The sequence below is a fragment of the Temnothorax nylanderi genome, unplaced genomic scaffold (assembly GCF_030848795.1).
Source record: "Temnothorax nylanderi isolate EJ_2023f unplaced genomic scaffold, tnyl_v1.0 TNYL_tig1434_pilon, whole genome shotgun sequence".
In the NCBI taxonomy this organism is placed as follows: domain Eukaryota; kingdom Metazoa; phylum Arthropoda; class Insecta; order Hymenoptera; family Formicidae; genus Temnothorax; species Temnothorax nylanderi.
Window position 1 is genome coordinate 1 of NW_027250496.1, and position 14895 is coordinate 14895.

At 33.2% G+C, this 14895-nt stretch overlaps 1 protein-coding gene across 1 annotated transcript; it reads left to right on the forward strand.

The window, feature by feature from the left end:
* Positions 1-9521: 9521 nt before the first annotated feature.
* LOC139787331 (uncharacterized) lies at positions 9522-12132 on the forward strand (the record flags this gene model as incomplete). Its single annotated transcript, XM_071726431.1, has 4 exons — positions 9522-9807; positions 10102-10669; positions 11279-11691; positions 11812-12132. Coding segments are annotated over exons 1-4 (1588 nt in total), but the record flags the coding sequence as incomplete, so codon positions are not given.
* Between the last annotated feature and the right edge of the window lie 2763 nt (positions 12133-14895).

Genomic DNA, 14895 nt, shown 5'->3' on the forward strand with positions numbered 1-14895 from the left:
TGAAGCAGTATAAAAATAAAACAATATTAAGATTAAATTAATAATTCCTATTTTCCTCTGTCGAATAAAATAAGATTGACTTAATATCTTGAGACAAGAGTAATATATATAAATTCAAGCTTATATATTCTTGCGTTTAGACTAAACTCAAAATCTCGGGTACTCGCTACTCGTGCTTAGTTAAATCCTTTCTTTTTCTCCGAATTTCCCTCTCCATTCCGAACTGTCTAACCTCGTTAAAGCTACAAAATCATTTATGAATAACAATCCTAATATCATTTTTACTCGCGCCGATAAAGGCAACAGCACGGTAGCATTAGACAGCGAACATTACAGACAAAGCATCACATATTTGTTATCGGACACAACCACATATTCTACAATCAATAAAGATCCTACTCAAATACTCACTAGAAAAATTAGGGAGATTATCGTGAGATGGAAAAATCAGAAATATATCTCTGAGCAGAAATACAATCAATTGTTGTGTACCGATGGGGTTCTCCCGAGAGCTTATGGATTACCAAAAATTCATAAAACAGGTAATCCCTTCAGAATCATAGTTTCTTCTATTGACAGTCCTACATACGCATTAGCATTTTTTCTACATAAGATTATTTCCGAAAGTATTCCGAAACCTGATAGCCACATTGATAACAGTTTTGAACTTGCTAAGAAACTAAACGGAACTCAATTGAATAACGATTACGTATTGATTTCTTTAGATGTGATCTCTCTTTTCACGAACATTCCAACAGATTTAGTTTTAGAAATAGTATTTCAAATAGATGGTCACATATCTCAAAAAACTGCAAGATACCTAAAGACGATTTTATTAAAGCTGTCGAACTAATACTAAATTCTACTTATTTTTGCTTTGACAAGATTATTTACAAACAAAAATTTGGTTCTCCCATGGGCTCTCCGTTTTCTCCCATCGCAGCGGATATAGTAATGCAGGACCACATTCACAGAAGCACCACGACTCAATCGGTTATTACTGATCACAGATTGAATTTTGATCATGATTTTGATTGGGAGAATGTCGAAATTTTAGATAGTGAAAGATATCTCTCCAGAAGATTGGTCTCTGAGATGACTCACATTAAGCTACAAAAAAACGGGATCAATTCACAAAATGATACTGAATTTTTACACCACGCATATATAGAGGTCTTAAATAAATTATAAGTCACACCTATGTACTTTTTACTATCTGTAGATATAAAAACTTGGTGACGCGGCTAGATCCTGCCCTGCGATTGGTTATATTTATTCTATTATTTTTCTCATCGATTTTACACACTATGTATTATCCGCGCTACTGTTTAGACTGTTGACACGCTTCTCCCTTGAAAGATTGTCATTTTATCGTTGTTTGGCGTGTCGATGAGACTATTGAGTCTCCTCGCGAGTTATTCTGCTTATACACCTGTTTTATTTTCCGCGTTGTTCGGCCCTTTGGTGAGTTGCTGAAGTTTCGGTTTTTATTACTTGACTCTAACATAGATAATTTTCAGATATCAATCATTTGGTCGATGTTTCCGACAATTCTAATCGGTAAACTTACCATATGGCATGTGGAACGTGTGACACATTATTGTTATTGCTGAGGATGGCTCGAATGGAGCCGAAACGTTCGAACTATTGTATTTAGATGAATAAATCTACTGATTGACATCACGCACCAAAACCTGCGTTCGACCCTGATAGCCCTGTCTTCTTCTGTGTTTGTATTTATAGATAACATAAGTTTATAAGGATTCTTATTTTCCATTTCCTTTTGTTCTAGAATCAATCTGTAGAGATATTTATAACTAAACTACGTTAAATGTAATTAGTAATAGTCTTAATCCTACATCTAAACTCAAATCACAAATTATTCTCAATTTGTATTAATACTCATTTGTATATAAATTCTTACATATATAAAATTCAAGTTATATTATATTCGTGGAAAAGAAGAAAGCACGTTCACTAATTAAATAAGAAAAATATCTTTATCATGTTCTATGAATGTTATTATATAAATCAAATATTAGCCAATCTCTTATTTGCCAGGTGGTGACGAAAAGAATTGATGAGTGTTGATTTCAAGTGGTTTACTTTTCTCAATCAATACTATTATCTTATTTAAATCTTTTTGCGGTAGTCTTTGAAATTCTTTAGTGTCCGTAATTTCTTTTATGTGCAATTTAATAAAATTATCGAATGTGTTTCCAAAAATTTGGCATTGAACAATAACGCAAGCTGTATAAGTTTCAATAATATATAGCGTAACAAATAATGTTCACACGTTAAGTTTAAAGTTGATACATCATACTTATCAGTTGTTAATAATTTTTTAAAACATGTCATAATTACATTGGCCGACATTCATAGTTAGATCTTATATTTAAGATCGTCTTAAGTTTATCTTTAGATGCTGAACAACTCGTTTCATTGGCTATCTAATATAATATACACACAGAAAAATATCGTTCTACAGCCAAGAAAAGCAATTACTCATTTTATTTTATTTGGTTTGAGTAATAGTTTTCTTCAACAAAGAATATTTTCTTAATATTAGTTTTAAGATATACTTATCATAAGTATTAGAAAAGCTTATCATCATGTGCTTAAAAGAAGAATTTATTCTTCTTTCAAGTATATTCTGAAACTTTATCTAAGAAAAGCAACATAAGCTTGATTTGAATATTTACTGATTCTTTAGGTAAGAATATGAAATACTTGGCTGTATAGAACAACATTCTTCTAGGTTAGGAGGTTTTCGTGCGCGGTCCGGAGGGGTACAGTTTAGAATATTAAAATTCCTGTCTTCAGATGGACTCGAACTCGGTTCCTCGTGGTTATGAGTCTGATACTTTATTACTAGGCCACATCTCTGATTATATTCTTAGTGCTGCAGTATCTAGTTTTGACAGAAGTGATTCATTGATTTCAAGTATATTCTGTAAACTTTATCTAAGAAAAACCACATAAGCTTGATTTGAATATTTACTGATTCTTTAGGTAAGAATATGAAATACTTGAAATCAATGAATCACTTCTATGAAAACTAGATACTGCAGCACTAAGAATATAATCAGAGATGTGGCCTAGTGATAAAGTGTCAGACTCATAACCACGAGGAACCGGGTTCGAGTCCACCTCAGGACAGGAATTTTTATATTCTAAACTGTACCCCTCCGCACCGCGCACGAAAACCTCCTAACCTACATTCCACTTAGTGTTCAGGAATCGCGAAATATCTCTCGCACCATCCGTTGATTTCGAGCGTTAGATTGTATTGCTCGCCGTGTTTTCGTTCCTGTTGTTGATCTGCGAGACCTTGTCGGACCCGACGTATTCCGCGACAGCTACCTTTTACCCGAATTCTCCTCGGAAATACTCGCGTTATTCGGCGAACCTTCCCTCTCTTCGCGCGCTCGCAATTACCGCCTAGATACCTATTGTGAATACCGCTCGCCTCAGAACTTCTCGATACCTCGACACAGTAACACATTAAATTTTCGATACCACCAATACCGCATCTCTTCGTAGTCGTTCCTCTCACCAATACCTTGATTGCCGAGTCCTTTTTACAAGGCTGTACCAGCCAACCGCGCTCGCGAATCGAACCCGATCGCGGAGTGCACACTTAGGAACTATAGAATTAAAGAAAATTAAATAAATAAAAATAATATTAATTGTAATCATCAAGAATACAAATTCTTTTTTGAAGTAAACGATTATTCTAGATGAATAAAATTTTTACTTGATTCAAATAACGGATAAACTTCTCTCAAGAAAATGTGATATCTTTATTGAAGTATATGCTTCTCTTCCGTGGACTCTATATTGTAAGTAAACAGAATGTTCGTATTAATTTAATATTCTTGTTTCAAGTACTAAACTTGCTAAGATCTAGAATATGTTTTGAGTAAATGTGATACTTATGACGACTTTATGGTAGATTTGCTCATATATGAACTTATCAAATACTTGAAGCAAGTAATATTAACTTGTAGGTAGTATATATTTTTCTGTGTGTAGACAGAACATAACATAAATAAGAATATCTAAAGATAAACTTAAAACGATCTTATATATAAGATCTGACTATAAATACTGGCCATTGTCTTATTAAACGAGTTATAATATATAATAAAATCTGTTTAAAAGATTCTACCTTATTATACGTTACTAATTCATTTATCATATATTTTTCTATTCTCATATGTAAGGCAAATATTCTTAAAGTAACTACTGCGCACAACAATTTTCTTGATATAACATATTGTTCCTCTCCTATTATAAATTTGATTGATTTTTTATCTTTAAACCTAAACTCATTCAAAGTCTTCAATATGTTTGCCTTAAGGTGCTTTTCCACGTTAACGCTCGATCGGCTCGCACATTTTCAGTAAGCAAAAATCTTCAAAAATAATATTTTTTATTTATAAATATATCCGTAAAATATTACTACTTGAAGATATTACTTAAAAATAATTAATATTTTACGTATTTCAAAGTTTATTTTTGAGTGTACTGGGACGATCAACGATTTAACGTTGGATGTTGAATAATTTCAACTTTATTTCTTAACGCTAGCGTCAAAACGAAATCACATGACTCTAAAAATAATATTTTTATTTATTTATATTACATAAATAAATTTATACATACATATATAAATAAAAAATATTATTTTCGAAGATTTTTGCTCGTTAAAAATGAGCGTCGAGCGTCAACGTGAAATGGCACTTTAAGGCAAATATTCTTAAACTACTGTTGCGGGCGAACAATTTTTTTGATACATTTTTTTCTACCATAAAATTGATTTATTTTTAAATCAAAACTCATCAAAAGTCAAGTCTTCAAATATATCATGTCTCCTGAAATTTTAGATGGTGGTGAATTCATATATATAGTTTATTTATCAGATTGCAAAGAAATTCGAATTTTCAACGTATTACAAGCGCATCTCTATGATCTAACAACGGAAGCTCCTCTCCAAAGATTTTAATTAACTAAATTAATCGAAAACATATAATTGCGATAAGCATTGAAGGTATAAAAATCAAGTTTAAATTTCATTAATATGAAAAATAACTCGCTCGTTGAAAAGGTACATACTAAAGATTTTGACTTTTGACACTGTAATATGCACAGGATGATCTACAGAACAATTGGAAATTTTTAATATGATATAGAACTAATAAAATTAAATAAAACATTTATAGGGTTTATAAGGATTCTTATTTTTCATTTCCTTTTGTTCTAGAATCAACCTGTAGACTGAGATATTTATAACTAAACTACGTTAAGTGTAATTAGTAATAGTCTTAAATATGTATAAAGTGTACAGAATCAAAAAATATGTTTAAATATATTAAAATTTTACGAAAGTTGTAACGACACATCACTTCTATAATAACAATAACGCGATAACAGGTTACTTTTTAAATAAATAACAAGTAACGGTAACGAGTTACTTTTCTCAATGAGAATAACGAGTTACGGTAACGATAACAGGTTACTTTTTAAATAAATAACAAGTAACGGTAACGAGTTACTCACGGAAAGAACGGTTTTGCTGAAGTATTTAAAAATTTAGCTAGATACAAAAAATAAATTTGTTGCAAGATCAAAATAATTATAGTAGGTCGCTGGAGTATAATAATAATTTTGTAAAAAATTTTGACATTTTAGAAATCAGTTTGAACGTTCTACATAATTATTTTGATGGTGCAACAAAATATAATCAAATTATTTTTAGCTCTGTATCTAGCTAAATTTTTAGAATCTTCAGCAAAACCGTTCTCTCGGTGTTCTTGCAATTAGAATAACGAGTTACGGTAACAATAAGTTACTTTTTTGAATGAGTAACGAATAACGGTGACGAGTTATGGTAACGATGAGTTACTTCTTTCAATGAGTAACGAGTAACGGTAACGAGTTACTTCTTTCAAGAATAACGAGTTATATACGGTAACGATAAGTTACTTTTCCAATGAGTAACGAATTACGGTAACAAGTTACTTTTCGAACGTAACTTTTCCTGATATTATATTATTAACTAGCTGGATATACTTGATATTATATTATTAATTAATACACCCTAAGATTATATTATTAATTAATGATTTATTTATTTGAAATATATTATTATAAAATATTCTTAAAATATATGTTGGGACAACTTTGCCGAGTGCTTCCGCACAAGACTCTCGTATAGTAATGTAGTGTAACGTAACGTAGATCAACGCACAAAAAAAGTATAACGCCTTAACCGATACGTTTCTCGTGCGCTGATCCACGTTATGTTACGCTGCATTACTACGAGAGTCTTGTGAGGATACTCTTACAGTCATGATGAACGAATATCTAGAGACGGAGCACGCGCTCTGAATATACTCCGATACGCGTGCAATTTCAAGTGAGAAGGCATTTCTGTCCCCGTGTGTACAAAAATTTTAGTAGTAATCGCAAGGCCGTAAGAAAATTGACCAATCACAATCAATTATTCTTTGACTGCAAGGAGAATTATTAATTATGATTGGTTATTTTTTTTACTGTTTTGCGATTACTACTAAAATTTTTGTACGTGCAATGGCCTTTAGAGCTCAGATACAATGAGAAAAATAAGGAATAAGATAAAAGAATAAGGAATAAGGCATGTTGCATCTCACTTTAATGTACGTGTACTGAAGTGAGATGCGACATTCCCTTATTCCTTATTCCTTTATCTTATTCTTTATTTTTCTCATTGTGTCTGAGCTCTAAAGGCCATTGCACGTACAAAAATTTTAGTATTCCAAATTTATGTATTTTATTAAAGGTGTAGTGTGTTTTGTAGAAAATATTTTTATGATACTTTCTCTCTCTCTCTCTCTCTCTCTCTCTCTCTCTCTCTCTCTCTCTCTCTCTCTCTCTCTCTCTCTCTCTCTCTCTCTCTCTCTCTCTCGTTTTTTTCACTTTTTACTTTCTCTTTGTGACATTATTCTTCACATATCTTTTTTTAATTTCTCTATCGTTTTATGATTCAAATGTATTCTAAAATTTTAAATTTGTGTATCTTAATGGTTTTTTTCAGTTTGTTCTTCGTCAAAGAAATACTTAAGCAGAATCTCAATTAGGACTTAAGCGTGTGTAAATTCTTGGAAGGTATTGGAAGGGACTTTTGGAAAGGAATTGGAAATAATTATTAAATTATCAGGTACGCGTAAATTTTTTACTTTAATGATTTAGAAAAACATGATAATGATGATGATGATGATATGATGATGATGACGTTGTTGTTTTTGTGATTGTTAATGATATTGATGATATTGATGATGATGATGATAAAATTGATTATTATTGCTGTATATGTATGTGTAGGAAATTTATATTTTATAGTAATATAAAATTATATAAAAATTTTAATTATATGTGTTTGGGTGTGTCTACAATACGTACACACATAAAGCAAAATATAAAGGTTAAATTTGTATTTTTATTCTTTAATAAGTAATTTAATAATTATTGTATTTATTTGGTGAAGTAATAATTACATTGAATATTCTTGATATTATTAGGTTAAAAATTGATTTTTTTACTTAGATTATTGCATGGAAATTAGTTTTGACGTGGATTGTTTAATTAAAATTAAATTTAATTTATTAGATTTAAATTGATTTTGACTTGAATTATTGAATTGAAATTGATTTTGATTTAGACTATCCAATAAAAATTAATTTTATTTAACTTATTGAATTAAAATTGAATTTTATTTAAATTGTTGGATTGAAATTGACTTTGTTTTAGATTATTTGATTAAAATTGTCTTTGATTTGGATTTATTAGATTGAAATTGATTTTAATTTAAACGGTTAAATTAAAAATTTTCTACTTAATTTAAATTGGTGAATTAAAATTGATTTTTATTTAAATTATTAAATTAAAATTAGCTTTAATTTGAATTACCAATTTGAAATCGTCTCTAACTTGGATTATTGGATTAAAATTTGCTTCAATTTGAATTGTTGGATTCAAATTTAATTTTATTGGAATTATTGGATTGAAATTGGTTTTGACTTGTATTTAAATTTGCTTTAATTTTATTTATCTGATTAAAATTGATTTTTATTCGAATTATTAAAATTACTTTTAATTTTTTAAATTAATGTGAAACTAAAATAAAAATATATTAATATATAATTTTAAGAAAATTATTATAATTTGTTTTATATTTATATAAAAAATACTAAAAGATTAAATTGAAATTGATATTTACATTTGAAAAATTAATTTTGAGTCTAAATTAAATTAATTTTATAACAAAATTAAAATTACTTAAACAATAATTAACTATGCCTCGCAGAAAAGTAGTTCGAACAGTTGAAGAAGAAGAAGAATTTCAACATAATAAACGAGAAAGAAAAGCAAAATCCCAAGCTGAAAGACGAAAAGCGAAGCGAATGTTGACTAATAAAAACTGTCAATCTTTATCAAATACTAATGAGATTTATTCAAATATAACACAACCTTCTACAAGCTTTTCGGAAAATATAGTAGTAGATTATCATACTTCAACCATTTCATCTATGAAAGTAGTACATCCAACAACTGAAACAGTTACTACTGCATTGCAAGCAATTAGTACATCAACAATTACAAATGTTTCTATATTAAAAAATTATGAAGTTACTGCGATAAATGATAGTATGAAATTATTTAATGTTGGCAATGATAATATTAAAACAACTCGGAATACTCACAACTCAACTATGGAAGTTTTAAACAACATTATTTCCCCTATACCTAGCACATCAAATGAATTAATAAATTTAGATGATAATAACAGATTCGAAAATTTAGTTATTTTAAATAAAGTACCATTGCAAAATGTAACAAATGATAAAACAGTGAAACTAAAAACAATACATCCTAACGATAAACAGATAAGGTGGAATGAAAGAAATCGAGCTTTAGAAAAGGGATACATGAATATTGATACATCTCACCTTACTCAATTAAAAAATGTCGTAGAACACTACATAGGAGAAATGAATTTATGTTGTAAACATTGCGGTGCAAAACATTTTAATTCTGAAAAAGTAGCTAATAAAGGTAATTCGTTTAACGATTGCTGTAGTCATGGATCTGTTGAATTATATCCTTTACCCCAACCACCGAATGAACTTTATGAATTATTTACTGGAAATCATCCAAAATCAAATCATTTTTATAATCGTATTCGTGGATATAATAACATTTTTTCATTCGCATCTTTTAATGCAAATTTGTCAGACTTTAGCGCACAAAGACGTGGACCATATTGTTTTAAAATTCAAGGACAAATTTATTATCAAATTAATACCGCGTTATATCCCGCACTTAACGAAATTCCAAGCTATGGTCAACTTTTTATTGTGGATAATAATGAAGCGACAGAGTGTCGATTACATCGAAATTCAAATCTCGATGAAGAAATTTTACGTTCGATAGATAATGTAATGCGTACGAATAACATTTTTGCAAAATCTTATCGAATGATGCACGAAGAAATTCAAGTGCAAACGACCGAAAATAACAGTATACCTGATTTACAATTGGGATTTTTAACAAAAAGAGGCATTGATCGTGGTCGGTACAATGTTCAAAAGGTAAATGAAGTTGCAGCTGTCTTTTCTACTACGGCAGATGGTGAAATTCCGGAAACTTACGTGACAATTTATAATAAATGTAACAAGACATTACAACAAGTCAGTACAATGGATCCAAATGTAGAACCATGGATTTACCCATTGTACTATCCGTACGGTAATCAAGGTTGGCATGGTAATTTACAACGCAGAGATAGTAATAAACGAATAAGTAGAGCTGCATACATAAAATATCGAATAGCTATACGTGATAACTTTAATATTTTTGTCATGGGACGACGATTATTTCAACAGTGGCTTGTAGATAGTTATGTTAAAATTGAGAAGGATCGAATTAATTATTGTAAACAGAATCAAAAACAATTACGAGCTGAGACATATCAAGGATTAATTGATTATTTAGCAAACGTTGCCAATAATAGCGACGCTCACATTGGAAAAATGATTATACTTCCATCAACATTTGTAGGTTCACCTCGTAATATGTTACAACATTATCAAGATGCGATGGCTATTGTTCGAAAGTATGGAAAACCAGATATCTTTATTACTATGACATGTAATCCAAATTGGCGCGAAATTAGAGAGAATTTACTTCCGGGTCAACAACCTGCAGATAGACCAGATATATGTGCTCGTGTATTTAATATAAAGAAGGATTATTTGATTGACGTTATCGTTAGACAAAAATTTTTTGGTGAAGTTCTGGCATATGTTTACGTAATAGAATTTCAAAAACGTGGATTACCACACATACATTTGTTGATTACATTAAAACAGAACTGTAAAATATTAAATCCTGAAACAGTTGATAGATTTATCTCTGCAGAAATTCCTGATCCTAATGAAAATGAAAGTTTACACAATGTTGTTATGAAACATATGATTCATGGGCCATGTGGAGATTGGTGTTTGATAAATGATAAATGTTCGAAACATTTTCCAAAACCATTTCAACCTGAGACGACTATGGATGAAGATGGTTATCCGCAATATCATCGAAGAAATAATGGATTGCTATATGAAAGACCTGGGCGGTATGTTGTTGACAATCGATACGTTGTTCCATTTAATCCAATGCTCTTGCTTTTATTTAATAGCCATATTAATGTTGAAATAGTTACAAGTATACGATCTGTAAAATATTTGTATAAATATATTTATAAAGGTCATGACGCTGCATCCGTAATCATTGGAGAGAATATAGATAAAACAATAATTCATGACGAAATTCAAGATTTTATCGAAGCTCGTTATGTCGGGCCCGTGGAAGCATGTTGGCGCATTTTAAGCAAATCTTTGCAAGAAAAAAGTCACGCTATATTTCGTTTACCGGTTCATTTACCAAACGAACATAGTGTAATAATCGATGATAACATTAATAATGATGCGATAAGATCTGCTGTAGAACGAGTAACAATGTTGTTAGATTATTTTGAGTTAAATTCTCGAGATGAGGAAGCAAAACAATATTTATATAATGATATTCCATCTCATTATGTATTTAAAAAAGTTACAATTAATGGCAGAACCGTTAATCGTTGGGAGAAACGTCAAAGATACTTTAATTGTATTGGTCGTATGTATTCCGTTAGTCCGTCTCAGATAGAATTGTTTCATTTACGTATACTTTTACTACATGTTAGAGGAGCTACGAGTTTTCAAAAATTAAGAACAGTTAATAACGAAGTACATGAAACTTTCACCGCTGCATGTTTAGCATTAGGACTCATAGAAGATGATGAAGAATGGTATCGTGCAATGAATGAAGCCAAAGTTTGGATGATGCCAAGACGTCTTCGTAATTTATTTGTACGAATTTTGATTCATTGTCAACCAGTTTATCCGAAAAAATTATGGGACGAATTTAAAAAAGATATGTCGGAAGATTATATAAGACGATTTGGACCTATAATAGGAATAAAGAAAGCTTATAATTATATTATTAATTTTCTTCAAATAGAAGGATCTAATATTAGTAATTTTCCTGAAATGGAACAAGAAACAGAGGAACAAGAGACAAACAATGTAGAACAGATAGAGGAGGATACATTGATAGGTATGCGACAATATGAACAATTAAGTATAGAACAAAAACAAATTGTTGATATTATTTTAGAAGCAACAATAAATAAGAATAATACTTACAATAATACTTGTTTTTATATTGATGGTCCAGGTGGTACCGGTAAAACTTTTATTTATACGACATTGTATTATTTACTTAAAAACAAAGGAAAAGTAGTAAGTACCATGGCATTTACTGGTATTGCTGCGACATTACTTCCAAATGGAAGAACAATACACAAAGTTTTCGGATTACCTGTACCTCTTTTCGCCGATTCTACATCGAACATTAAAGTTCAGTCTAAAGAAGCTGAAAATTTAAAACTTGTGGATGTTTTTGTTATAGATGAAGCTCCTATGGCACCACGTTATGTTTTAGAAATAATGGATCGAACCTTACGCGATATAATGCAAAATGATTTGTATTTCGGTGGTAAAATCGTTCTTCTTGGTGGAGATTTTAGACAATTATTACCTATAAAAGAAAGAGCTACGCGTTGTGAAATTATAAATTTATCAATCAAATTTAGTACTCTATGGAAACAATTTAAAATATTTTCATTAACACAAAATATGAGAATTTTACCTCAAGAAAAAGAATTTGCACAATTTTTATTAAATTTAGGTAACGGATCTTTAAATGATCATTCAGATAATATTCATATTCCAGAAAAATGTGTAGCAAACGTTAACTCTGATATGATAAAAGATATGTATGGAGACATTATAACACATAAGCGATATAAAACTATGGCTAATCACGTTATATTATCTGCAAGAAATGTCGATGTTGACGAAATAAACGAAAAAGTAGTAAGTTTGTTGGATGAAACAACAGAGAGAGTTTATACAAGTGTAGATACTCCTGAAACGACTGGAGATAATGAAGATATACATGAAATAATTTTGACAGAATATCTTAACTCTTTAAACCCAACGTGTCTCCCACCGTATGAATTACGTTTGAGAAAATACACTGTTGTCATACTTATTAGAAATCTTAGTATCAGTGAAGGTTTATGCAATGGTATCAGATTATTAGTTCTAGATTTAAATAATAACTTATTGCGTTGCGAAATTTTGACAGGTAACAAGACTGGAGAAATTATCTTTCTTAATCGTATCACTTTATATTGTGAAAATGTATATCCATTCACTTTCAAAAGAAGACAATTTCCGGTGAAATTAGCATTTGCTATGACTATAAATAAATCGCAAGGTCAGACCTTTGATAAAATTGCAGTAGATCTTCGAAAAGATGTTTTTAATCATGGACAATTGTATGTTGCATTTTCGCGAGTTCGTTCTTGGGATTCGTTAAAAGTTTATTTAAATAATGATAATTTATCTAACGAAGTAAAAAATTATGTTTATAAAGAAATACTCGATTGATAAAACATAATAAAAAACAAATAAATAATAATATGTGACAAATTAATGCAAAAGAATGGCAGAGTAAATAAAAATCCAAATAATAATTATGGAATGAAATATAACTCTTAATATCTTACGAAATATAACTTATGACGACGACGACGATGTCCTCACGGTCTCGCCGGCCGTGGAGGAGCGCGCCGTCGCTTGCTCCAAATATTTCCCGAAAATCAGCGGTAAGATGGTAGCTTGACCGGACACTTGTCTCCAAGACGGTAATGGGCGCCAGGTGCGAATACGCGCACCACGTTACTCTAATTCCGATACTAATACCCAAACGCGAAATATCTCAGGCGTGAATTCTATAGGCGAGATCACGGGTGGATCTCGGTTGAAGGGAGGAGAGGGAGCGCAGCGCAATCGACACACAAAGAAATAAAGCACTTAAATAACAATGGTAACGAGTATATTTGAGACAAGAGACGAAGACCGGATAATGATCTTCCGCAAGGGACCGACGACGGTCATAGCGCGTCCCGCCACGCTTCGCGAGATCGGCTACGTATCTCGTTACAACTCAGTAATGACTGAGCGCGAATTAGCTCTAGCACGGAACAAAATTCTAACGCGGGACGATACCTTACGCGACGATACTCTAACGCGACACAATACTCTACAACGGATATTTTAACGCAACTCGGTATTTTACGCGAGACGACACATTGACACGAGAATGATACGCTCCCGTGGGCGATACATTTTACGCAAACAATACAGTAACATTACGCCAGGTTTCGCGGCATCGACGCGCACTTACGTACAACGAACGCAACGACACAAATCTCCCAAAAATGACCGCGAATCCCCCGGATTACGCGAGTCCCAGATTGACCCCGCGATTGGCCTCGGCCCTCAGGCACGAAGCCTCGCGAGGTCCGCAATACGACAACTCGATGCCCCGCACGCCGCGACGCGATCACGCGGAGGCCACGCTCCGGCCCCGCGATGATACGGTGCCCGGTCGTGCGAAGAGCACCCCGCCTAAAACGGCTCGATTACGCCCGGCGCATCTTCCCGTTCGCGAAACTCCACCGAATCCTCACAACTATCTCACGAAAATCTCACGACACATCAAACGCTCCCGTTCTCACCACGATATCACGAAACTAAACGCATCACAAATCACACGGAACGGAAACCGGACGACTCAACGTACGCGGAATCCTACAATTTACGAGACGCTGACTGTCGGCGGCCGCACTTCCGAATCCCCGAGACGGGCAGCACAACTCGCGTTTTCCCGGCCGGGCCCTCCCGCGGTATTTCTCTCGATTCTCTAATAGCGATAACACATTCTCGCGGCACAACGCGACTCCCGGGAGGGCCTCGGTATCGCGGCGATCTTACTTCAGGATGCGTGAGCAGTGGCCTTACAGCGGTTCTCTTGGTTGCCGGCAGCTTCTCGTCGCGAACACCGGGGCTGGATGTTACCTCACTCGCGGCTCACCCGACAGTAATTCTCTCCGGTCCGGCGGGACCACGCTGGGCCCGCGCGCCTGCGCGCCGGGAGTTGCACCACTGCCGATCGAGCGATCGCCGCGCCCGACTTCCGGTGCCTCGCGCGATCGCCGCTTCGCGCGCCCGCCGCGCCCGACTCCTGCTGCGCCCTATGCGCCTGCTGCGCCCGTCCGGGCGCCCCTCGCATGCGCCTCCACCTACCGGCGGGTGTTTCAAATGCACATCGAGTCCGGCTGTCCAGGCCGCGACTCGAGGTCCGGTCCGTCGACGACCAGGCTGGACGGGCCATGGCCTGTCGACCGGT